Source organism: Amphiura filiformis, chromosome 3, assembly GCF_039555335.1.
Source record: "Amphiura filiformis chromosome 3, Afil_fr2py, whole genome shotgun sequence".
NCBI lineage: Eukaryota > Metazoa > Echinodermata > Ophiuroidea > Amphilepidida > Amphiuridae > Amphiura > Amphiura filiformis.
In genome coordinates, this window is record NC_092630.1 from 11,307,305 (window position 1) to 11,334,831 (window position 27,527).

The 27,527-nt window shown below is 35.1% G+C and overlaps 1 protein-coding gene across 1 annotated transcript in view; it reads left to right on the plus strand.

The window, feature by feature from the left end:
* Positions 1-1,589: 1,589 nt before the first annotated feature.
* The window catches only part of LOC140148026 (protein inscuteable homolog), a 44,069-nt gene continuing 18,131 nt past the window's right edge, over positions 1,590-27,527 (plus strand). Inside the window, 8 exon segments of the mRNA XM_072169861.1 lie at positions 1,590-1,892; positions 15,169-15,323; positions 15,326-15,373; positions 16,863-17,050; positions 18,112-18,164; positions 20,104-20,218; positions 24,058-24,171; positions 27,307-27,432. Of these exon segments, the coding sequence (XP_072025962.1) occupies positions 1,867-1,892; positions 15,169-15,323; positions 15,326-15,373; positions 16,863-17,050; positions 18,112-18,164; positions 20,104-20,218; positions 24,058-24,171; positions 27,307-27,432 (825 nt within the window). The 5' untranslated portion in view covers positions 1,590-1,866.

Below are 27,527 nucleotides of genomic sequence, written 5' to 3' on the forward strand. Positions count from 1 at the left end.
TGGAGCAAATCGGACACACGTTTTCCATAATACATCAATTTATATTTTCTTTGTATCCCATCCTATTGTTTTTGTCAATAATCAATATAGTTAACGAGTTAAAAGGACTGGAAAGGCTCATTAATATGTAATTTTTGCCAATATTTTGCTATATGTGTTTCTAATATGTTCTAATGTATTATGTAGTGAAGCCACCCCTTAATTTGCATATTTCCATAATTAATGAGCTAATTTGCATAAATGCTAAGAACACTTCCATAATGCCTCCAATACCACCTTAAAACATGAAAACTATTATACTTAGGCCAAAAAAAAAAAAAAGGTTCACGATTTGACAAAAAACAAATGCGGAAAATTTTTTTATTTCAAAAAAAAAAATTTTTAAAGTTTTTTCCAGAAAAAATCGGTGAAAATCAGACTTTTTTCTCAAAATACCATGAAAAAAGTCGGAATAAAAAAAAAAAAAAAAAAAAAAATGGCATTTCGCATTTGTTTTAAATTTCTCGTGAGCTTTGAGACAAACCTTTTTTTTTTTTGGCCTTAGTTCCATTGGTGTAGTGTCGGTGTCACAGGGGCAGGGGGGCACATGCCCCCCAATCGATGTGAACATTTAGAAAATCCCATTGGAAAATTGCCAAAAATGGCATGTGCCCCCACATCAGACCCGGTGCCTTCCAATCATGGTCGTTCCTTCCCCAATAGGATGACTCACGCTAGTCTATGCCACTGCTAAATTCTCTGGGTTGACGTTTAAAATAACCCAGTGCATCTGGCCGGTATTCACTACACTGAGGGTACACACTGTGTATAGACTTTATAGTGTCTACAGAATGAGAATCATTTTTAAAATAAAAAAATTATAATTTTGTTAAAACTCTGAGCAATTTTGAATAAATGTTGTAATTAGGATGTTAAGGTGGTTATGGAGGCATTATAAAAGTGCTCTAAGCATGTTTTAAACAGATTAATTGAGTAGAGCAAAGTACATACCAATATTTTGCATCCAATACCACCTTAAATCAGGGAAGTGGTTATATCTCCCTTGGAGCTCCATGGTACTTGGCCACAATAGTATAGTGGGCTTTAGGCTTCAGCTTAATATGAACAGAAGACCTTCCTAGCATAATATTGTTTTAATGAAAAACAAAATTTAAATTTGATGGAAATTGTACATTGCTTTTCAATAATACCATTACCGTATTTGACCTAAAACTAGCATTCTGTTGCTCCTTCCGTAGTTTGCACCCCTAAAATGTGTCAGACCTCCTCTGCATGTGAACAATGACCGGTACTGCTGCCCTCATCTGGTGAGCACAAATGCAAGTGATTTTCACAGGTCCATTGGACTCAAGGTAAACTTATTGATTGTTCATTTGATGTTTAGACCAGTCACTGGAGTGTGAATCCACCTATTGATCAAAATGGAATAGTCAAAAAATAACAAAACGGAAGTTTGTGTCCCAGCGGAGCTTGAAACACAAACATCCAGAAAGTGTGGCTATCAGTGTGTGGTTAACTGGAGATGAGTCTATGGCATTCTCCCATGCTATTTATGTCAATAAATGTCAACTGAGAAATTGTGCTGGCAGATGAAGTTGGAACAGGACTCGGGAGAAAAAGCAGGCAGGGCATCCATGCGTTTGTTGATCTTATTGCCACATGAGTGAATCATTTTGACAGGACTGGGATTCAAATATGCTATTTGACTGGTGATCGACTGGTAATTGAGAGTCAGGTGGATGATAGTGGTATTAAATATTGTATCTGTACTTGACAGCTTTGGACATCTAAAAGCTATTTTGGACATACCTGGATTTTAAATATTTGGAACTTAAACATTTTAACACACACATTTCTAGTGTGGAGATGAGTAAAGTTGTTGGAGTTGTTAGGTAAGTTTTAAATGTATTTACAAAAAAAGAATTACTGTACATACATTATGATTCTTATAAATGTAACTTTGTCAGTTTTGAAACTTTTTTTTCCAAAAGGGTGTGGTCATTTTTTTCCACAACTGGCAGGCCACTATTGGCTTATAGAGCATTTTGATAATTCTTTGAGCTTTGTGGTGTTTACAGACTATTGTAGGCATGAATCAATGGCATTTTTGTAATTAAAAAGTCAATGCAATAATAAATGAGATACATTTTGGAGCTGTGAAGTTTTATTCTTGTACGCTATATTACCGGCACATTTATAGATAAGAAGGGCTTTGTGGAGTGATCATAACAAAATATCCTGCATATGTAACACCGGTGAATGTTTTTCATCAATAATGGATCAATATTACTAGTCATAGGGTGACTGAGACAACGACTGAGGCTCAGAACGTAAGCAGATGTGAATGTTGAATAAGATCTACTTTGTACAGTTGCTTGAACCTGCAAGGGGGGGGGGGGGGGGCTGGAAAAGATACAAAAATGCTGATTCAATAAAATGATCAGATTTAGAGATTTGGGAAATACTTACTTGCATTTGGGAGGGGGGAAGTGGGGAAAGTTTCCTCCTGGCTCGAAGCCGATGACATGATTCAATTAGCGAATCAAAACCGCATTTACTGTTAATGCTGTAAACAGCCAAATCGGGCAGTGTAAAGGGTCTTTGCAAAATTAAATTCTGAATGAAATGCTGAAAATATGTCTCATTGGTAACAAAAAGTAAAGGAATATGAAAAAAATATTGCAACCAAATGACAAAAGTGGGCACAGAGAAGTTTTTACCTCCTCAAACAAATGCTGCAGTTATGTTTTAAATGAATCTTTATTCACAAAACTAAATTGTATCGAGATTTAATTGACAGTCATTTGTAATTATATATCTACCCAGCAGACCCAATGAACAATTACTATGCATGCGTTAATTACTGTGTCGCATGCAATTTCAGTTGCTTCACTAACCTAGTACAAATAGATCATTGTGTTTGGATACAATGGTTGGATTTCTGTTGTGGGGGTCTGGTTGTCCAGGGAGCATGATACAAAATTGGTGTAGGGGAGATCGTTTTACCTGATATAATTACAATTAACAAGTTGTGAGTTCAACATGAATTAGTGGTTAGCATGGTTAGAACTGAAAGAGACTGGCAAACAAAGAAATTCTGGTAAAGGATACTAAACATGCTGCTAGTTGTAGTACACATCAGCTTGAAGTAAAATGTGACACTATCTGCTCCATGGGGGCCAAAGGAGGCATTTTTTAAAATTGAGTTACTATAATTATTACCTTATACAAACATTAGGTTATCATAATACTAAAAACATCAAAGGTCTAATTTACTTGGTTCTGACATATTTTATTGTTTTTGCCCGCATATTTTTGCCTTTATCTCAATTTCAAATTTGCCGCCATTTGGACCTCATGGACCAGATTGTGTCACAAATTAGATGGAAAGTTTTGCAGATTGAATACTTCTTCTAAAGGTTACATTTGGAGTTGCAGTTTTAACATTAATTATATCATTTTCACCCTGATGTGGCAGTGACGTCCAAGCGCATTTTACTGGACGCAGCTTCAAAGTTCAAATAGATAGCGTTAAGCTGAAAGTTCACACAAAAAACACTACATAGATGCGTCTGAAAAATAGCTGCCTCAACACTGTCACATCAGACTATGTAATTTCTAGGGTATATGATCAGACCGAAAAAATGGTATAGCGTTTTTGAATGTGAACAATATGTTATATCCATGAGAGTCAACAAGAAATGTGAACATTCATGGCACTATGGACATGAACAACAAACTGCAATTGGAGAAATACAATAGTGTTTACATTGCATTCACAGCATTACCTGTTTAAACTTAAACCTAATGAATAGGACAATGATACTCAAAATAATTTGATCAAATTTGTAATTTAAAATCCACACTACCCCTGTGGAAGATTTTAGAAATATCTTCCACAGGGGGAGTATGAATTTCAAATGGAATGAACACATTAGGTAGATCCATTTGAAACTCACCCTCCCTCTGGTGAAGATTCAGGTTGAATCTTTCTCAGAGGATGTATGAAATTCAAATGGAGCTGCCTAATGTGTTCATTCCATTTGAAATTCATTCTCCCCCTGTGGAAGATATTTCCAAAATCTTCCACAGGGGTGGTGTGGATTTGAAATGAAAAAGCCCAATTTAGCAATGTATATATGATAGCTATTTGATAGATAACTAAAAAACTGGGTTGCTTCCTGTTGTTTTTTGACACATAGCATCACTGAATGTGAATTATGTTGATAATTGGCTATTTTTTTAAAATACATAATGATTTTTGTAAAGTGAATCCATGTGAATTGTATTGATACATTGCTATTTTTAACCTTCAAAAATACAATAATGATTTTTGAAAAGTGTATTAATGACTTTAGGCCTTAAAAAATGTTTGATTGGCGTAACCTGACTGGCCCTAAAAATAGGCCCGCCCTAGACTTTTCTTCTTATTTTTTGGCAAAAAACACCAAAAACAAAAAAAAACAATTAAAATTGAAAAAAAAAAGAAAAAAAAAAGTTCCAAAGCCTTTATCATACGCAATTTACAGCTTAAAATGTGTGTACAAAATTTTAAAAAAATGCAGACTTTTTTTTACGTTACGCCAATCAAACAATATTTTTTTAGGCCTTATGCTCTTCACCTTTCTATTATGTAAAGATTATTTCTACACACTTAGAGAATCTTTAACCTAGTGGGAACTGGTTTACCGGTATCATCCCACACTCTGTGCCATTTGTGTTGAAATTGAGCTTGAAATCGAGTACAATATCAAATGTTTCGCCTCATCACCTTGGTGATTAATGCACTGTAAAACTACCTAAGGACAACTGTTTTGTGTACTCTTACCAAGGGAAAGTTAGTATTGTAACTGGTGTTAAAACTTCATTTTTGTGGTTACTAATTTTATTAAACAACAGGTATGAATGAACCCTCTTTTATTGAATTCACATTTTGCTTGACAGTCGTGTTGAATAATATGTGACACAATATTAATTCCGTTTTTAATTTTAATTAATATTTTTTTGAAGAAAAATAGAAAAAACAAAGTATCTACAAATTCAGGTCTGTCAGGATCACTTCCACAGTAAACACTGAATATAAATAATTCTAATCGTGGGAACATTCTGTAAAAGTTTTTGTGTATGATGTCAAAAAGCAGGATTATTAGTAACAGTAAATTAATCATTTTGGTTCCAGAATATGGATAATAGTCATTCAAGTCGAGGAGACTTTGCGACTTGTGTAGATTTTAAAGGAGGGTAGAAATCTTTTGGTCTACCATCTATAACAAGACCCCCCCTCCGGCATTCACATGTTAAGGTTGTATTGATATGTAAGATGGTCAAGGGTCCTCTGTTCAGGCTTTTCTGCAGTTCCTCAGTAAGACCCACAATTGATCATGCTTCAATTTTTTACTTAGCCTCAAACTCTGACAACTTTTTCCGAGGGTGGACAAAGGGGGGGTGTCAAGACAGCTGTTAGGGGGGGGGGGGCAAACTTTGATGAAAATGGTCAAAAATGGGCTAAAAGTACAAAAAGGGCTAAATCTTACATATCAGGGCGGTCAGCTGCCCCCCTTTGCCCCCTGGCTACGCCACTGTTCACATATAGGAGTACATCCTGGAGTACTGACATATTAATTAGATTTCACATGTGAATCATATGAAGCATTTGATTTGACACAATATTTACCCTAAAAGTTTTCTTATGTGGAACAGATAGCAAGCAAATTGTTTGAAATACTCAATACATGGAGTGCACTGTTTGAAATAGGTAAACACTTTGACTCAAATCATTTTCTAATTCACCCAGTATGGAAGCCAACATCCCTGCTGCTGGTCTCAGTAAAATCGTGGTGATATTGAAGCTAGGGCAAAATTTATTCACTACATGTATGATAATAATAAAATTGACAACAAATGAAAGAAAGAAAAAAAAGTTAACAAAGAAGTGATATATAGTATTTTCCTATTTTCAGTCAGGAATATAACCACAGGGTTGCAGAAGAGGTATACTCTCCATGACAAAATATTGTGGGTAAAATTGTAACAAAGAGAGAATAAACATTATTTTTTAACCTTTTGAGGTTCCCTGATTCCCTCTCAACCAGGACAAATGACCAGGGTGGCTACATGCTGTACTCCAGTTTTGAATCAATCGGTCAGCTAAATTATGCCAAAAATCATGTTAGCAGCAGTTTTGTAGATTATAAGAAGTAACCAAACATGATCAGTTCAAGATTGATGTCAGGATCCAAGTTTGTTTCCACACCGAGCGACCATTTAAAAACAAACAAACAATGACATTAGGCAGTATACTAAAATATGATAAGGCATCTTTGAACTCTGAAATCTGCATGCGCTTACTTAACTCGCTTCACAAAGTGTAAAATTGTACACAGCAACAGCATAGGAATGTATACAAAATGGGATGTGATAAGCTGCAGGGGTAGCAGGTGATGCTCCCTATCTATACAACATGCAAAAAGTTTTAGTTGTGACGAGCCTAGAGTCATTGTTTTGTGATGACACATCATGCCTCTGCATCATGGTATCAAAAATGTGGAGTTATGTTTTGAATCTGCTTTTGAAGTCTGTGACAAACACAACACATAAATCTTGCGTTAATACTAGTACGGATCACGGATTATGTTAATGTTATTTCCAGTTTCTGAGGTTTTGTTTACTTTAGGAAACAAGAGTTCAATTTTGTTTTGTTCCTGGGAAAAAGATTTATTTTTATTTTTTTTAATTGTATTTTTTGAGTGAATAGTTAGTTTATGGGATCTGGAATGAGCGTTTTGAGCATTTCAACAGTATTTTTTGTGGGACATGAGAGCACATCAGACATACCGAATTGCATTCTGAATACGAAGAATGTCTTTCTGATATCAAATAATTTTCATTTTTTGAAATTTGCGATATAATACAAATTTTATGACAAATTATTAAAATTTGATATTTTTCACATTTTTGATATATAACAGTCCTTGCAGTAAATTTTATAAATCTAATGATATATTCTTAAAGTGTATGTAGCTGGGAGGAAAAGCCGATGATCAATTGAAAATTTTGATCTTTCATATTGAAGATATGGATTTTTTCCCCCCAAAGACCTAATTTTTGTTGTTGGTGTGTTGGGGAAAAAATCCATATCTTCAATATGAAAGGTCAAAATTTTCAATTGATCGTCGGCTTTTCATCCCACCTACATACACTTGTAAGTATATATCATCAGATTTATAAAGTTTACTTTACTGTTAAATATCAAAAATATCAATTTTTAATCATTTGCCATCAAATGTGTATTACATTGCGAATTTCAAAAAATCAAAATTATTTTATATCAGAAAGACATTCTTCGATTCAGAATGCAATTCGATATGTCTGATGTGCTCTAATGTCCCACAATAAATACTGTCCAAACGCTTCATACCCCATCCCTTAAAAAGAATGAAATAATTGGACTTGTCACACACAAAATTGAATATATAGGTTTATAGCATCCGCAAAGAAAGTAACAAGTGCAGCTATGCCTATCAGGTAAGTTTATTACAGTATAAAATGATAAATGTTTTAATGATGTTGACAATCAAATAGTTGAAATTGATAAAGGTCTGATAAAAAACCAGAACTTCCTTTTAACATGTTCAGGGAGCAGCATGGCACGCAGGTTTTAAAGGTCTTTGCCTTTGTAGAGGTCCCAGTTCAATTCCCCCAGGATTAAAAAACCCAAAACAAAACAAAAACAATCCGCTCTTCCCATGGCTCATTTGGTATTGAGGGGGGGGGGGGTGACCCATGATAAAAGACTTTGTTAAAGTCACTGCTGATCAGGGTATTAAGCCTGATTGTTGACTACACGTGCCTGTCCTGTAAAAATGCCCTGACCAGCTATCTATGGCAAACTCCATCACCAGATCACTTGTGCCTGGTCAAAGTTTTGTCAGTGTTTAATGCGTAGATATGCTTGACATGAAAAAATCATGTGATAATAGAAAAAGGTGTTCATATTGGCATAACTTCTTTCACAAGTACTTTGTTAAAAGGGAAAGGCTTTTCCTATTTAAGGTATTGTATTGAATGAATTCCAAATCTGGATTAAGAGTTTAAAGGATTATCCATTTCATAAATCCACTGAAGTAGGAGGAGATAGGAGGATCACATTATTGTAATTGACTGCTCAAAAGCTTATCAAAATTGAGTGCGATGTCAAATACTCTCAAGAAAATGATTTCTTATGTCTGAGAAGTTGGTCTACAATATGAACTAAATGTAAGAGGATTTGTATTTAAATAATTGTGCTGAAAAGGTCACTAACTTAAGTCTTTGTTTGTTTTCCATCTCCTATTGGGTATGAATGTCTAAGAAGGAAATTGGAAGAAACAGAGAAATTAAAATCTCTAGTTATTAAATATTCATAAGCATTTTTTGGTATTGACAACAATGCTTTATGTGGCTAAAAGAGAATCTATTTTTGTCAAGCAGACACTTATATATAATAATTGGTGCTGTACTATTTTGGAGGGGTCATTTTTCCAATAAGCTCATTTCTATCATCTCATGTTAAAAATCAAAGGGATCAGACATGATGATTGAGGATTATGATGAGATGATTGGGATATAATATTAAAGTATAATAAATGTATCACCACTTTGGCAGAAGAATGGTGCTCCTTTTGAATTTATATAAGGAATAGGCTCTGGCCAGAGGATGATTTACCCAACACCCCATGCACTGGGTTAACTGTGCAGCAGGTCAGCAGTGTGAGCAACATGACACCACTGCTATGCTGCATAGAAGTGCATGGTTAAATTTGAATTTTCACAGTTATATTTACATCAAAAACGCTATGAACATGCTTTATGTTATCTACAGAAGGTGTGAATTATCCTTTAAACACACATCACTTTTGTTCTGAAATCGACCAAGTAATAATGACACACAGACAATTTTAAAATAACATATTTTACACAGAATTCAATGGGATTTGAAAAGTAAAGTGGCAGTTGAAACTCTAGTGATAACACTTTTGCAGTGCATGATGGGGCTTCCTTAAATCATCCTCTGGGCTCGGGCCTAATAGTCAAATCAGCTTAAAAAGCAATTAGTTGATATTTTTTTAAATTTATTTATGTCTTCAATTTGTTTAAAATCCCCAGAAATGGAAGATCGTATTCCTAACCCAAATCCTAACATTGAATCTAAAATTCTAATCAAACAAGTCATGTAGCTTTTCAAATTGGACTGGGGCAAGGATTCAACAATGTAGATTTTTTGAATGAATTCATTTGTTATTTATGAAAAATTAGGTTTTGGGGATACTGGTATATTTTGAAACATTCTTGAGCAAGGAAAAAAGCCTTACGCTTGTATTAAATTCTGAAGACTTTTTGTAGAAGGGGTACATGAGCTTGGTATCTTGAGTGTGTACTGTACTAGTGCTGTATGCTTTTTCATCTTGGTCTTTATTATTTTGCTGTCCGACAGATGTTATTAAGAATAAGTATAGATCTTTTAGTTTGCTATCGATTTTAAGATCAATACTTAATCTATATGTGATTATTATTAAGTGTTGATCGGGCTGTAAAGTAATAAAAGTCCTATTGAGTATTGATGTAGTACTTGTTATGATAATACAAAACTGTGCCTTGTACATCTGGATGGGTGGAGTCTGTATATCGTCCCAATTTATAGCAGGTCTTTTTGCTGTATCCAAGGATGTATCAAAAATGATATTGACTTTCTGAGCACCCTAGGTTCAGGGCTGGATATATATATATATTGATGAAGAATAAATTGCAGCTTAAGTGAGGAAACTCCCAACCCTGTTCTACAGGTGTACTTTCCAAGTAGGGTTGGTCGGTTACCAAATTACCAAAAGCTTGAAAAACTCAAAATTATTTCCAAGCATTTTTTGAAAATTGTCAGAAATGTTTTTAAAGACTGGATGCTATAATCAATACAGTGCAATAGTAAGGGAAACACCATTTGATTCTCAGGGGGGGGCATTTTTTCCGCTGTGCAAGGAGGCAATTAAAAATTTTTTTTCAATTTCAATGTAAAAAACCTTTATACAGAGTTGGGTGTGGGCATTTTGTTTTCTTACTCATCAGTTTTTTTTTTCTTTTCATCTCACTAGTGGGCAATTTTTTTTTGTCTCACTAGTTGGCAAAGTTTTTTTTCAAAAAACTCCCATGCCTCCCCCTGGAAATCTAATGGTGCGCCCATGATCTAATTCAATCAGATCACCAGCAATAATGAAATATGGCAAAAATAAAGAGCAAAAAATGATAACAATTATTAAAGTTAAAAGGGCATTTTGTAATCCACAGCATTATTTTCCACTTTCTCAACAAAAGTTGAGGTTTTTATACCACTGGAAACCTCTGGCTACATAATGTTTATGTGCAAAAAAATTCTCGCAGATTAATTCATTTAGCAAAAATATCGTGAAATTTGAATTACATTCTGGGACATCAGAACGAAATTGCAACACATTATCTATCATGTCTAGGGAGCAGTGTAATACACATTAAATCATGCATAATTCGCGAACGCAAAATCTGAATCAAATAATTTTGAGAATAAGCTTTTTTCATGGATATCTACAATATCTATGATACCGGTATCTAAAATTTCACAAAATACTCCTTTAACATATAAATAACTCATAACTGTGACACTACATTATAACAAGAATGTAGGAATTTCAACATCAGTAGGTTAATAGGGATGGTAAAAACTGGTTAAAATTTGCTACTTTGGTTGGAGTGATTCACATGATGTCACAATTAGCTACCCATGTATTTGTTATTCACAAGCTGTTGTCTATAAATTATCTTGCACTTTCAATATGAAACCAAAACTCAAGATGATATATGGGTAGGGAAAATCTGTTAATGCATGTTATTTAAGAATCTATGAAAGTAAATCATGAAGGTTTGATGAAAAGGATGATTTACAACATTTGTCAAATATTAAATTTCTATAAATCTCAACTCATAATCCTGTCCATAGGGTGTGTGTCCATACAGCCTACAATGCATTATATATTTCAGAGTTTTGTTATTTACTTCAGGGGTCATTCATCCCAGTTCTCTGAACACACTTCACAGTCCTTTACTATATTTTGTCCTTGTGTACTAGAATCTATTTCAAGCAAGCTTTAATTCAATTTATGTAATATACCAAATCAAATATGCTTTTTTGCTTCTTTAAGAAAACACTTTACATAGTTTGTTGTAGCAACATAGACTAGAATGTGTTCACACCTGTCCGGAGCTGCTGGGTACAAAAACTAGGGGGGTACTCGGTACAAATTGTCTCAGGCAGGCCCGTAACCAGGGGGCTGGGGTGGATGCTGCCTCATGCCCCAGAAGTCCCCTTTTTTGACCCCAAAAGTCTGTTTTGCGAGCGAAAAAATGGGTTTTTTTATGCCTTTTTGGGCGAAAAAAGGTCCAAATTTTGGAAAAAGTTCACTTTTTCAAAATTCGCCCCTCCTAGTCCAATAAGGTCTAAATTTTGAAAAGAAGGTCCACTTCAAAATCAGTCCCCAAAATAAATCCTGGTTACGGGCCTGGTCTCAGGTGCTGCAAACATGGGTCAAATTATTGGTCATTTGGCAAACTTTTGACAAACTGAAACTGTTGGGAAAACTAAAAATTCTGGCAATTTAGCTAAAAATTTTGACTTCATGATGGTAGTAAGTTTTATGTAAAATTGGTATATGGACGGTATCCACACACTTCCCGATTCTCAACATGCAACAGTACATCCCTACCCAAACCAAACTTGAGTACCACCAACACCAAAAAATGGGTGGTAGGTATTTTATGTTCATTGAAATGAACCATTTTTGAGCAACAACATTTAGCATGAGCCACTTCTTAAAAGTGAGATCTTTACATGTTTTTTCCAGGTTTTGTTTTCACCAAAGAGGACAGAAGGCCGCCTCAATCCTACAGACTACAGTGTGAACATATCTTGGCCCACTAAGTCCATATCATACACTACCACAAAATGAACACTCAAATAAACTCATTTTGCTTTGTTATTTACACAAGAGAAGAATAGAATATATCACAATAGGGTGAAGTGAGATACTTGAAGAAGGAATTAGGACACTGGAAAGCTGTCAAATTGTCAATATTTGAGGAGGCCCTTAAGTTTGATGGGGTTTTCAGAACCTCTGTTCTTTTGAAAACATTGCATATTGAGAGGCTATGGATATATCAACATGATCAATTCAAGGGGAAATAATTACATGGAAAGTTTTTGTGTTGGGGGTAAGACTGCTAATTGAGTCCACTTCCACTGTGGCAAATTCAACTTTGAAGATTGATTTCTGTACCAATGTCAATTGTGAAACAGTTGTTGAGTTTTTAATCTTTTCTGAGTTCAAATATTCAAACAAAATCATCAAATTCTAAAACAAGGTGTATATTCATGATCTGTGGAATTTATTTTATTATAAGGTCTACACTGCACACCGACACCGCCTGGCTAATAATTATTTGGTGCAGAAGGACACTAAAATGAATACATGCGGGATCGATACACGTGAATTGCTATGCACGATTTTGATATCAGGCGAAAATCTTCTGATACCGGGTTAGAAAATGATGAATATCTCCGTCATGATTTTTTTCTCAAGAAACCAGATTTGGTCTCATAAACTTGGAAATACGTGTTGAACAGATATGATAGTCGCTAGAATGCGCTTTGAAAATTGGCCGTGCGCTTTGAACTCAAAATTTGACCATTTTATATTGCGTTGGTCCTGTTATGGACTACAGCGTGCAGCGTGTAGTACAGCTGCACTCACTGTAGGCAGTATAAAAGTCGATGACCATTGACCTCAATGGGGTATACAAGCTTAATCACGCACAACCAAGATCGATTACCCGGCTATTGTGAGTAGCCTTAGTTATGTCCCTCGACTAATTATTAGTTTAAAAGAGCTTTAAAGGTTTGAACCAAATGGCTAATCGTGGCTGTGGATTTAACCTACCATGGCGATTCCTGCCATGAAGATATAGGGTCGAAGACACTGTGCACTGTGTCCTATAAATTCAAACAAATATGTTAATTGTTATATCTAGTTTTGATTAAAAATGGGCAAAATTAACTTCTTCTCAAACTGTGCCCTCAATGAAATACTGTTGTCCATTGACAACCCATCCACTTCCAGGATCAGTCCTTCAAGCTGGCTGTCCAATCGTACATCCTTTATTCAGTTGCTCTATTATTTTCTACTTTTAAAATAATGTGTTTGTCTGTGATTAACACGTTTTTGTATTTTTCTCTCTCTCTAAAGTTGTGGTTTTGGTGTTTTAGGCATCCCTTCAATTTATTGCTTTTCAATTTTGGCTTTTACCTGGCTTTTGCACTTTTGCCAAATGTTATAAATGTAAACAAATATGCCCAACATGGCTGTCATTTTCAATTTTACATTCGTTTATTTTATAGGGTCTATTATTCTATGTATGTAGCATGTACAGCTAACACTTAGCATGAATGCAGACTCGATAGATATTCGGCCACATAGGCAGGGAGTCATTCTATTAATGAGCCCATCATTACTGATTCCATGGCCACATAGGCAGGGAGTCATACTATTAATGAGGGAGTCATTCTATTAATGAGCCCATCATTACTGATTCCATTACAGAATGTGACAAGTTAAGCAAAAGAAAACAAATACGAAATTGAAAATAAAAAAGAAGAGCATTAAGAGTCAAGGAATTTTAATTTTTAATTTGACCATAAAATTAAACCTCCTGATGCGTGTGGATTGCCTCCCGTAGTGAATCCACTTTAGTTAAGTGAAAACGTGTGGTAGAAAGTCAAATGGAAACTGCTTTATTTTAACAAGAATAGAAGCACCTGCGACTTGGGATTGATGAAAAAAAATTGAGTGTTCAAAAGTAATTTGATGGTCACAGATTTTTCCCTGAAGTTTTCAATCTACTTTTAGTAAGTGGAAGTGTGTATATGGAGTGAATCACAGTGAATGGACAAAATTGTGACTTGGGATGGATGAAAAAGATTGAGTGTTCAAAATAGGTTTGAATTGAATGGTCACAGAATTTGTATTTCATCGTATTTTCCCAGAAGTTTTGGATCTGCATTAGTTGAGTGAAAGCATGGAAAGATTGAATGTACCGTATTCGTTCCATTAACTGCCCATGCCCTATAAGCGCCCACCCAGTGACTTTACAACAAGCAAACTGATATTAGTTTATTATCTGCCCATGCAAATCTCAATCATGGTCTGAAACATGACACACTGAGGATGGATGAATATTTTGGGCCTTTTTTACGTATGGTCGGCTTATACAATGTAAAAAATAAGCGCCCACCCAAAATGATTTTGTTAAGCACCCTGGGCGGTTAATGGAATGAATATGGTAGTATTAGTATCAACATTGAATTTGATTGTTGCCTTATTTTTATTACAAATCTTCCTTTGTCACACAGAATCATGTGGAGTAACACCATTCTAAGCTGATGTCAGAGAATTTGAAAATTTATTGTCATCAAGAAGTGGGCTTATAATGCTTTATATTAATAGGCTTCATAAAATAGTTATTTGTTCATTAAATTTTCTTCTTTATTGAAACAGGTACAGTTCAAAAGTGCGATGATTGGCCATGAACTGGGTGTGAACACATCTGGCCCATTATGATTCTCATTTTAAATTCATATTATTGAAATCAAATATGCAATTAATATGTAATTATGGTCTATGGTTTAGCATGACTCATCCATCATCAGTCTCTTGATAAAAGGTGAAGATTGCTAATAAAATATAAAAAATATGTGAAAAACATCTTTATGAAATTGCTTAATAGCTTTATTAATATTATGATTGATATTTGTTAGAGCCACCACCATTTCTTCGGTACTAAAAGCAAGATCCATGGGTAAGGGGAATTCCATTGACATTGGACTCTCCAGTCTCCCCAACATTAGTTGAGGGGGAATGGGGGAGGGAAAGGGGAAAGAGGAAGGTTTATACTTCTCATCAAACATAGTTATACTAATTTCACTGAACTCTCAGAGCAGCAATAAAGAGTTCCAACATATTGTGGGCCTAATTACATACTAAAATCACTGTCCATGTGGCAGCCATTTTACACTTTCTCAATCCTACCAATATATTCTTGTTTACTTTTCTACAGGAAGATGAAGGAAGGGAAAGAGACTGCCTTGGGGGAGTGGCTCTTGGAATCCGTGTCAGAGATGCACGTGACAGAAATGAAGCCAGTGCAGCGATGGATGCAAGACTTACGCATGATGACTGAGAGTGAATGTATGTGTATATTGCAAGCTAAACCCATCGTAGCTCAACATCAGACCTTGCCAAGATTACTGTTAATACAAAAGGTAGGATTGTACTCATTATTCATACACTCCTAGATAGTGGGAACCAATCAGAGCCTCCGTTAGTAAATTACTAGCTGTGCATAAATGTTGTACAATTGCACGGGCGCGCACTCAGTGCTTTCGGACGCGTTCATTTTGCTTGCGGGTTGTTGCATTTATATTTGCCTGCATTTTCCAAATTTTTAATAACAATTTTCTTACAAAAATGCAAAAATCACAGGATTTTTTTCTCGTGCATGAAATAGGTTAATAAATGCGTATCACTTGTTGCTCGAGAAATTGTACAAAATAATGCACTTGTACTGAGATGTTGATGTGTCTAATGTACTCCCCCCTTCGGGGCTCGTGCATTAGACGCATCAACATCTCAGTACGTGTGCATTATTTTGTACAATTTCACTCTCAACAAGTGATACGCATGTATTAACCTATAAGTAGTACCTCATGACCTAAAGTAAGTTTCAAACGAACATATCAACATATTACTGAGGCTTCTCATCTTAAAAATCAAGTAAAAAAGTGCATCTGGTTTCACAGATGTGCCTTAAAACATGAAGACTGCTACCCTACACCTGAGACATATGATGTCAAACCAAAAAAGCCTGTTTTTGATGATGAATATGCAAGGTACGATCATGATATCAATACTACACAAATAGTAAGATGGTTAACAATGTACTAAATTTTTTTTCAAGTTTGGCTGCAAGGCCCATTTCACAAAGCCTTATGATCGAACTTACACTTGATTTACAGGGATAACGTACATGTCATAAAATATAATGATGTATATTCATAAGTAGCGGTAAACGTAAATAGGAAGCAATTTTAGACTTCTACGCTAAATTTAAGTAGCGTAGAAGTCTAAAATTGCTTCCTATGTCATAAAATGTTTGCAAATATATATAATTATAAGCTCAATAAGTGTCATTTTCACTGAATGCTAAATCACACATTTCATATATTTACCCCTTCTGTTCTCTATGAAGAAAACAGAATGTTTAAAAGTTAATTTATATTAAATCATTTAGTGTGTCTTGTCTCAAGTTGAGAGTAACACCATGTTGGATTTCGCAGTGGTAGTGTTGAAATCGCATACGCTAACCTAATCCTGTTAACAAATTGCAATTCTACTCGTATGTATATGTCCTGTGGGATTATGTTAGTGCGCGATTTGAAACTTGAGACAAGAGACACTATTATATAGTTCTGTAGGTTTCAGAGTCTATGAAATTGCAAAGGACATAAACTTTTCTATCATGCATGTTTAGAGACAATTTATAGAAATAGTTATCATCTAGGTTCTTCAACAATCTGGCAATTTGGCACTTTTTACAGTACAAACACAAAAGTGGGGTTGAATCACATCATCATCAGCTGCATTCTATTTCTCTTGAAAGTTCTCTTGAAGCGATAATCAGGAAGAGCAGTTGGACACTGCTGTAGGACCTTGCCAAATACTATAATAATTCTTTTTTATATTATTTTGCAGAAAATATTTATGCTTTAAGAAAACGAGCCAAAGCCATGTCTGCAGACTTTGCCAAGCTGTATTATCAACTGGAATCCAGCCAATGGCAAGACACACATTTATTATCATTGGAACTCAGCATACAGATACGTACGTTACTCAGAGACTGTAATATGTTTATACCAAATATGCCACTCTATTTATTCCAGGTAAGTTTAAATGAATTTTCCTTTCAAGTGTTGTATTTGTTTTTAAACCAGTTGGTGGGGGAGCGTGGCCTAGCGGTTAAGGCGTTGGACTGTGAATCCAAGGGTCAAGGGTTCGAATCCCAGATCCGCCTGAGCTCGGCTGGCTCTTTGTGTCCTTGAGCAAGGCACTTCACTCTACTTGCTTAGTGCTTCGGAGGGCACTTTAAGCTGTCGGTCCCGTGTACATGCATATTTTCTCACATTAATGTAGTGTGCATGTTAAAGAACGTCACAGGCTATTCGAAAAGAGCAGGGGATCATCCTGGTACTGTTGACTGTACTTCAAAAATACACTCATCTACTCTAAGTTCCAGAGTAAAAATAAGTACAGCTTGTCTGTATGCAGTGCGATAATACTCATACATATAAGGGAGGCACTAAATAAGGAAGAAGAAGAAGACACACACTTGGGTCCTGATGGGACCATGCTCAAGCAAAATGCTTATAAGCCAAGCTTACAAACTTATATAAGTATGCTTGATGAAGAGAAAAGAAAAAAACATAATTGAAGAAAAAGAACAAGGAAAAGAAAGGCCACTCATCCCAACAAATGTACAATTTTGTTCTTAGACCTTGAGGAGATGAAAAATAGGAAATTAGGAATTCTTATTCTGTGCGCCGATACAAAGGCTGTATGATTTGTTGAAATCAAATACAGGTTAAGCCACAAAAAAGTGAAATAATGGGGCAAAAATCATGTTTGTTTGCAACTAACCCAGTTTAATTTGTTTGTTTCGGAATCTTCCTATTATGGACACCACATAAATTGACAATTGTACGTGGAAAAAAATAAGGGAATTTTTGTTTTCTAATTTTGCTTTGACTATGTAACTTTGCAATTGTAAATGAAAGTCAGTTGCAATCCAAAACTGTCTTAATTGTGTTGCAGTTACAGCCTTCATTCAAAATTCTTTGAAAATGGGTTGTACTGTTTTAGAACCACACTGTACATGTACAAATGAGCAAATGAACCAATATATTCCAATATCATGCTTTTTCTCTGTCTTTTTGTCTGTCTACAGCAACAACAAATAGTAATTGATGAGTGTACAAAATTGGTGAAACAGGCAGAAAGGTGAGTCTTGTTTGAATTACGCTAAAACTGACACAAATTTCAATTCTCTCAAATGAACATGCAAGACTAATTTGTAAGGAAATGTTTCACTATTCTCGTTGTATCTGAATACTTATCCTGACCTGGGGGATGTGGGGTACTCAGAACAAATATTACTGTGCAGGAATGTGTCGCAAAAATGTGTCACATCTCTTTTTCTAAGCCAATTGTGAATAGATCATGTTTACCAAATTTTCCTTCTGAAAAGTAACCCAATTTTGTTTAACTGTAGCCAAAATTTTTGAAATTTGTCTAAAAGTTTGGGAAAGTTGTGAAAACTTACTCACTTTGGCTGAAAAAGAGATGGGTACAAAATTCTCGGAAAGTTGGTATATGGATGGATCCCCATTCAAATTCAAAGGAGCACATAAATCCCTATCCAAACCAAACTTGAGTGCCTGCCAGGTCTTGGCCCTACTTCACTGAATGACAAGTGTTACCGTGATCCTAATTTGACCCTTACCTACCTGTATGTAACAGTGCATGTTGATGGGGGATCCATACTTTTTTGTAGGATATTCTTGTTTGGGAAATCCAGATAAACTGCCGAGTCATTCCAATCGATTTTTATTATCAAAAGAAATTTGTTTATGAATAGGAAGTCGGCGATAAAAACCAGGTGCAGGAAAAATCTTTCTCTCACTCTCTCATTCAAACTCTCATCGGGCCAACACACATTATTGGTCGCTCTGAGTTATCGTTTATGTATTTTGATGTTATGGAGAAAGAAGAAAAATAAATTATCACTACCAAACCAAATTCCTGCTTGTCAGAACTTTTATTAATATCAGTGGCCTACCGATTCAGCCATGTTATATGTAAGTGTAGATTAAACCCTACTCCTAATCATTATAACCCAAACCAAGATTAAAGAACTCTAACACTAACTTTTTAACTCCTAACTTAAATACCTTTACCCAAACAAAGTTGCTAAGAGTATCTTTTGTGCCTATTAAATTTGTTGACGCCCAGTAAGGGGCCGTCCATAATTTTCGCCATTTTCACTTATTACAAAGCGCACGTAACTTTTACCCCTCCCTCTCCCGAGTTCATTACAAATAAAATGGCTAAGGATTTCCATGAGTAGACCTACTACTTATAGCAAAATTGAGATGTTGGGTTGAGGTAGGGGTTAAAGGTTCGATTAGGGTTAGGGTTAGTGTTCCAGGAGGACAGTTGGTTCTGGATTAATGTTTTTACGGATGCGTTGAGAAATGCTGAAAAACATCCTTTTTTCCTTTATTTTCCTGAATACGAGATCAAACAATAAATTAAAATATAGTTTAAAATGCAGCCCGAATCTAAACTAAATGACAAATGCACCCCAAAATCTGCTGAACATCCCAATACTCTCTTTTCAAGAACCCCCGGGACCACATCATATTCCCCCGGGAACCAAAGGGGACATCCCTTCGGCATGTCTGGCGTATGTTCTTGCAATGGGTTTCATGTCTTTTTTGCAACACTGACAATCCACACTTGGGCCTTTGCTGCCATTGATCATAGCGCAGATAGAAAATACTTTTGTAATGTATTTTGGTATGAAATAAATTAAGCACAATGTAAAATAGGACCACTATATATTAGACTAAAAATTAAAGGGAAAATCATTGTTTGCATGTCATCTTATAGAAATTGTTATTTAAACGAATTGAACAATTTTAGGTTAAGTTATGAATAAAATATTAGAAAACACCATAATTTTTCATTTTCATTTTTTTATTGCTACAACAAATCGCCATTTTTCTTACGTACACATGCCCAGGATTTCTACCCCCTCCCTCCCTCTTACGTACGCTTTGTACGTAAGTGAAAGTGGCGAAAATTATGGACGGCCCCTAATATATCAACATCTCATATAAAATTTGATCAAAAACACTTCTTATTGTTTTCTATGCAGCTTTGATGTTAAGAATGGCAGCGTACCACCAACAGATTCCATAATTGATATATTACGAGAGCTAGGTAGAACCTTCACACACATGGTCAATATGGTGCAAGCTACTCTAATCAAGGTAAAAAAGAAGAAAATATCAGTGAGATACATGAAGGAGTATACTTAACTCATGACCTCAACCCTCAGTAACTCTGCTTGACTTATGACTGAACTATCATGACTTTAAGAAGAATGTTTAGGTAAAAGATGTTATAGAACATCATTATGGAGAGCAGAAAAGAACTGCTTCACTTAAGCTGAAATTATAATCTGTCACTGAGCGACGAGCGATTAGTATTTAACCAATAAGATAGCACACTTTTCCCAACACAACAAAAAGCGCACTACCTCATTGACAAGAAACCAATCGCTTGTTGCTCAGCGATGGAGTCTAAATTTGGATTTACACATTCACTAAAGTTTGATTAGCATAAAGATCAGTGGTTTTCATCCATTATTAATGTGAATTTTTCCATGTAGCTAATTGTTTATGTGATTCAGCGACCACCTCAAAGTTGTGGAAGACCTCGCCTGGGATCAAATCAATCATATAATGAATATAATGTTCAAATTGCAGTGAGTTGGCTTTGAAAAACATAATTAATGAGGTGAACTGTATTCTAATAATTAGCAGCATTAATTTAGCTGGGCTTGTTTATCAGTTGCAACCATTTAAACAAATTCATGATGTGTATTGGCAAAGTATTGAGAGCTAGTTTAGAGGTTGTTCTGGGTATTGGCAATTAAATAGGTTACTTTGAATATTTCAAATCATTTGCTGCATTTAGTACTGGGTATGTTTTGGTATGCATATTGCACTAACCAGTGTAGGCTAAAAGAGACAAAATATGACAGACAATATGTGACCATCCACCACAAAGTGGTAGTAAAGTCGGCACTAGATCATTTTCTGTTTATTGCAGATGTTGAAAGAATGCACTTTCAGCTTCAAAATGACACCTCAACCAGCTTCATCAGACATCTGGAAATGAAGTTATGGTTCATCAAAGGTCAAATTCCTATATATTTTACATAGAAATCCATATACTGTTTTTGATTGTATCTCAAAATGGAAAATGCCAACTTTACGACCAGTTTGTGGTGGATGGGCACATATGTATTATAATGCAATGTTGTATGAAACAACGATGACACCACACCATTATTGCATTATAGTTTTTGTTTGGTTTTTGTTTAAAAAAAAGTTAAGGTTATATCATATATAATTAAAGTCAGAGATAATTTAAAGAAACTAATTCAGGTATGATGTTCAAACTCCCCACAGATTGGTTAGTTGCACATAGAGTGGGAAGTGCTCATCTGGTGCTTTCTTCAGAGAAAAGGAATCGCAGAAAATTGCGAACAATGTCGGTAATTTTACCAGGCAAAAAGCAACTTTTCTAGGTAAAAGTTAATTTGCGTGTTGCGCCATTTCCAGTACGCACCTTTTAACATCGCGTTTCAGAAATTTTGTTTACCGCGCTCGCAGACATGTTCTATTTTCTCACTTTGATTAAGTACTTTTGTACGAAACGTCAGTATATAATTTTATGTCAATTAAAACATTGTTGAACACCACCAATTTGTTCAATCTACTTTTAACTTTTCTAGGTGTTGTTGACATGGTGCCTTCAGGAAAGAAATTTTCCTGTAAGTTTGATATTGAAAAACTAACCAGGGGGATACTTTTTCACACTACATTCAGAAATATGATTATATCAAATCGTAAACCGAGTTTGATTGATGGGTAAAAAATAATGTCAGACGCAAATTAGTTGTCTTTATCTTGTGCTTTTTTTATAGCTTGATGATAGCGTTAATACAAATGTCAGTTGACTGTAGTAAAGGGAACTGTTAGAGACACAATAAATGTATTTAATATTTTAATTTTTTTTAAATACACAAGATATGAGTTAATATTGACGACAGCTGCTATGTGCATTACTTAATGTAGCCTCCTGACAGTACATGTATGTACAAGGCATTCCACATTAACAGATATTTGCTAACATGGAGGGGCACAGCAGGTGTAGCAAGTACTGCTGCATTGTATGATATGGTAGCGGTGTAAAGCAATTTAATTCAGCTTTGTGTCAATTTGGGGTGATTTAACCAAGGTTTTTTCTACTCTGCTAGAATGCTTTGATCTGACCAGTATAGCCTATAATGTTTACTTCCAATCACAAAGATATTTAAATTTAAAATTTAAATGAAATTGAATAAAACTTAAATAAAAATTGAGGGGAAGATTCTATATAACAGCTAAACTTAATCTTGGTATGTTGCGTTCAATTTGCTCCCGTAAATGCTGCATCATAAATTTGGTGTCGCATATTTTCTTGTATTTGTGGTTGTACCTATTCTGTTTGTGTGGCTATGTATAGTGTCTGTCACATATAGTACCCCATATGCATCATTACGGTGGCTGGTTAGTGGTATGGTGGCAGTGTGTTTGTAAAAATAATATTAAGTTGTCATCAGTCAGTATCAGTGCTGTACGGTGCAAAAACTGATTGAGGAGCCAATGGCTCCTAACTTTATCAATTTAGGCGCCCACATTTTGCTCCCAAGTAAAAAAACAATTTAAAGTTTTTTTAGGCTTACTTCCATTTCCAGTTCCAGGTTCTACTAGGTTCATTAAAAGTATCAACTGCTGTAGGATTCCCTGATTTAATTGTTTCATCGTCATCCTTCTTGTTTCCCAAAAGCTCCATCAAATTCAAAGTTTTTTTTTGATTTTGACACCATCTTGAGTGCTTAAAACAATCAAAACTTTTGACCTATCCTATATTATCATCCATATGTACATGTTTTGCATTTGCTGGCGATTAAAAGCTTCAACAGTTGGTCGCCATTGGCGCCATGGATTGAAGGTTTAGTCGCATCAGAAAAAATCTAGTCGCCAATGCGCCTAAAATGGTCGCACCGTACAGCACTGGTCAGTATTTACAGGTTAATAACTGCGTAAAACTTGTTGAGCGAAATTGTACAAAATAATTATGTGTAAGAAAGAATGAACAGTTTACCAACCCAAGGTACATGTTGCAATTAAACATGACAACAAATAAACACAAATCCCGACCGGTACACAACCCAACTTGAAAAAAAGCAAGGGAATGTGCCGGTATGGTAATCAAATTATTATGAGTACTGACATGTTGATGCGTCTAATGCACGAGCCCCACTTTCTCAAGTAGTTAACCTTTATCATACACAAGAAATAAAATCCAGAGATTTTTGCTATTTTTATAGATTTCCACTAGAAATTGGCGGAAAATATAAACAAATATATATGCATCAGCTCTCAAGGAAAAGTAGTCAATCAGTGCATTATACACATACCCTCCACATACTTTTCTAACCAGGTTTCTGATTGGCTGCTATGATATAGAAGTGTATATGAATGAAGCTTATAATGCTTTCCTAATAATGCCCATTTGAACCCAGCTTTAAGAGGTGCAACATCAAGTTTAGTAAAAATTATAAGACAACTTTACTTTGTGGGCAATTGCAGATTTTTTCATTTTCTCACCAGCTTGTAGCAGAATAGGTCCTTGTACTTTGTGTTTTTTGAGCTTAAAGCCCAACCAGAGCAGTTCTTCTGGGGTGAACCAAACCTGCCTTGTTATCAAATTAACCAGTGATATTATAGTGACTTAGCTAATGCCTATGTTTATACCACACCAGGGTCATTTGTTTGGCAACATTTTCTTAACATGATCAAGGACATTTCACTCCCCGAAGGTTTGGTTCACCCCAGAAGAACTGTTCTTTAAGTGAATCAAATTTTTAATCACTTATGAAACTCAAGTTGAAAAAAGTGAGAAGTAGATATTTGGATATAAACTGTTGAAAGTACTATCACAACAAGGATGCAGATAGTATATGTAATATTGTCATGTTTTACTTTCCGTACAGGCTTTGGTTCGCAGCATAGAGCAGGCAGCAAGTGAATACAACATCAAAACAGCAGTTAATGCAGTCTACACACTATCACAAGATGGCAACGAATTCTGCAGACTTATCGCTCAGGTCAGTTTCAGTTTCATGTGATATCAAATGAAGGGTTAGCATGGTTAACCCCATGAGAACTACCTGCCTATTGGTCAAAAAGGAGTTTTCATTATCAATTGGACCAATCAGCAACATTGTTAGAATAATTTCACAACACAAAAAAATTGGGGTGAATTATTTTCAAAACTCCATTCTGATTGGTGATTAAAATGAAGATATCATGTATTTGACCAATCAGATGCAATGTTAGATTGGCAGGTAGTGCTCAGGGGTGAAGGGTCAAAATGTCAGAAGATAACATAGATAGAAAGGAATTTATGTACAAATAATGAATGTTTATGAGTGCAATGGGTCCACACCTTATCGCAAGATGGAATTCAATCCTGCAGGCTTATCACTCTGGTAAGTTTCAGTTTTCGGGTTAACATGGTTGCAATTTTGAAAGATATCATAGAAAGGAATTACAACATTAAGTTCGGTTTACTTTGCTACCATTGGTTTCAAGCATATTCTACGTGGCGATTTCCAGGCAAATGGAAAGAATTTATATACATATAATGTTGAATGTTGTATATTGATGAATTCAATGGTAAGAATGCAGGACACACCTTTCATAAGATGGAAGCGAATGCTGCAGACTTATCAGACTTATCGCTTAGGTCAGTTTTGGTTTTACTTGATATCAAATAAAAGGTTAGCATAATTAAGGGTTGCAATTTTTGAAGATAACATAGATAGAAAGGAATTTATAGACACAAATGATGAATGTTTATGAGTTCAAATGGTAAGAATGCAGGCCACATGCTTTCACCAGATTGAATCAAAATCCTGAATACTTGTCGCTCATGTCAGTTTCAGTTTTACTTGATATTAGACGAAGGGTTAACATAAGAGTCACAATGTTGGAATATAACATACATGTAGATAGAAATTAATTATTATACAAATATATGAATATTTGTGAGTTCAATGGTAAGAATGCAGTTTGCACATTGTAATAGTACTGAATTGTAAAGAATTGTCGCTCAGGTCAGTTTCAGCTTTATCGCACCCATTGCATTACGTTTTTCGGTTTCATTTTTATGTGAATTGCATGGTTAAGGGTTGGAATATAACATAGCCTAATTGATACCAAAGCCAGGCCTTATATCATCGCAAATTGATGTTGAACAGGTTGGTTTATTATCAGAGTTAATTAGTCTGATTGTGAAGCAGTGTAGAATTCCTTCTCACTCTGCTTAGCACACACAGGTGTAGATGAACGGCATCTTGGGGTTCGGGTAGTCACATGAAACTGGTGATCCTCTGTTCAGAAGGGTAAACCTTGTGTATGTTAAGTGTCAGAGCTATTCGAAAAGAGAAGATGGATCATCCCAGGTTCTAATATCTGCACTCAATCCTAGGTTCCAGGATTGTGCATACTTAATAATTAACTTTGCATGTAAAGCCTGTGCGATAAAACTTGACCATTGAGGTACAGCACATATAAAGAGGTTGTGCATGAACTTATTGATTGGCTCCAAACAAAGGATTTGCACCGGTGTCCTTCACCGTAATCATGACGCAGTGCAGTCCATTCAATCAAATGTTGTCATCAACCTATTTGATCGCAGTGCATTTGTTATATATGTGAGACGATGCTTTTGTTGAATGCATTTGAGTAGTCCGTCATATTTACGGTATGATGCGTCATATGCATAACCTCTATTATAAGGAAGAGTAGGAATAATATGAATGCAATGGGCATGTGTGTATATGTGACATGATCTGGTCCATGGGGGCCAAAAGGCTGCAAATTTGAAATTGAGATAAAGGTAAAAATATGGAGTAAAAAACAATAAAATAGTTGATACATAAGAAAATATACATCACAAAGCTTCAGAACTTTAGAACCAAGTATGCTAGACCTTTGGTGTTTTCAGTATCTAATAGCCTATTGTATATATAAGGTAATAATTATAGTAACTCAATTTTCAAAAATGCTTCCTTTGGCCCCCATGGAGCATATTGTGTCACATATGTATGCCACATAGCACTTACCAAAGGTTGTAGTCATAAGCCCAGTTTACTCTTGTGGGTGGAGAAATAAAACCAAACCATTCCTGTTAATTTGGTACTGCTTAAAGTATCTAGATAGAAAGGAATAAAGTAGAATAGAAACTTATTTTAACAAATTAATAAGACTTTGCTACTTAAATTTAGTTCTGCTTCTATTATTAATGTATTGACACATGTGTATCTAATTGTATACCAGGTCATAATCTTCTGATAAATTGTGTAATTGGTACAGAAGAGAAACTAATGAATCAGTTGTTAAAATATAAAAATACACATTAAAAGGCACAGTGGTTTATAACTGTACATTAAGGTTGGTCTGAACCCTGGAATTATGGAAACTTTCGGGCCGCATAACTTCTAAATTGTTTGTCTAAAGTATATAAAAGTATACATATTTAGAATGGCAAAGACTTGATAAGTTCATCTGTGAGGTCAAATTTGGGCCAAAATGGCACTTTTGGCCCAAAATCCCAAAAATAACGGTTTTTGGCCCACTTCTTTTTTGTGCACTGTAACAAAAAAATTCTTGGGCCAAAAGTTTTTGAAACTAATTTTAAAAACTAAATCAAAATATCTAGGACCCGTTTTTTATTTTTTTTTATTTCGACCAAAAAAACCAAAAATATTTGAAATTTGTGCCAAAATCGGGCTTTTTTATGATTTTTTTTGAAAAATCAGCATTTTTTGACCATTTTTGGTGCAAATTTCTCAAAGTTAGTCGAAATTCAAAAAAATGAAAAAACGGGTCCCAGATATTTTGATCTAGTTTTTAAAAATTAGTTTCAAAAAAATTTTGGCCCAAGAATTTTATTGTTACGGTGCACAAAAAGAAGTGGGCCAAAACCATTATTTTGGGATTTTGGGCCAAAAGTGCCATTTTGGCCCAAATTTAACCTCTCAGATGAACTTATCAAGTCTTTGCCATTCTAAATATGTATACTTTTATATACTTTAGACCAACAATTTAGAAGTTATGAGGCCCGAAAGTTTCCATAATTCCAGGGTTCAGACCAACCTTAAGTGCAAATGACAGTGTTATTAAAATGTTGGAAATGAAAGGATGCTTAACTAAAAGTACTTTTTTTGTGTTTACAGGAAGGTGGTATCCAGGCTTTATTACAAGTTTGTAGACAAGCTGCTTTAAATTTTGTTAAGCCCATTGCATTACGTACTGTGGCTAATCTGTGCAATACTGCTGAAGGAAGGCAAGAATTAGAGAAGGTAAGAGCAATGAATATGGAAAAGAATATCATCCTATTCATGTCTTTTGTACCTGGTAAGTAGGTGTCTCCAAGAATTAGAAGAAAAGGATGATA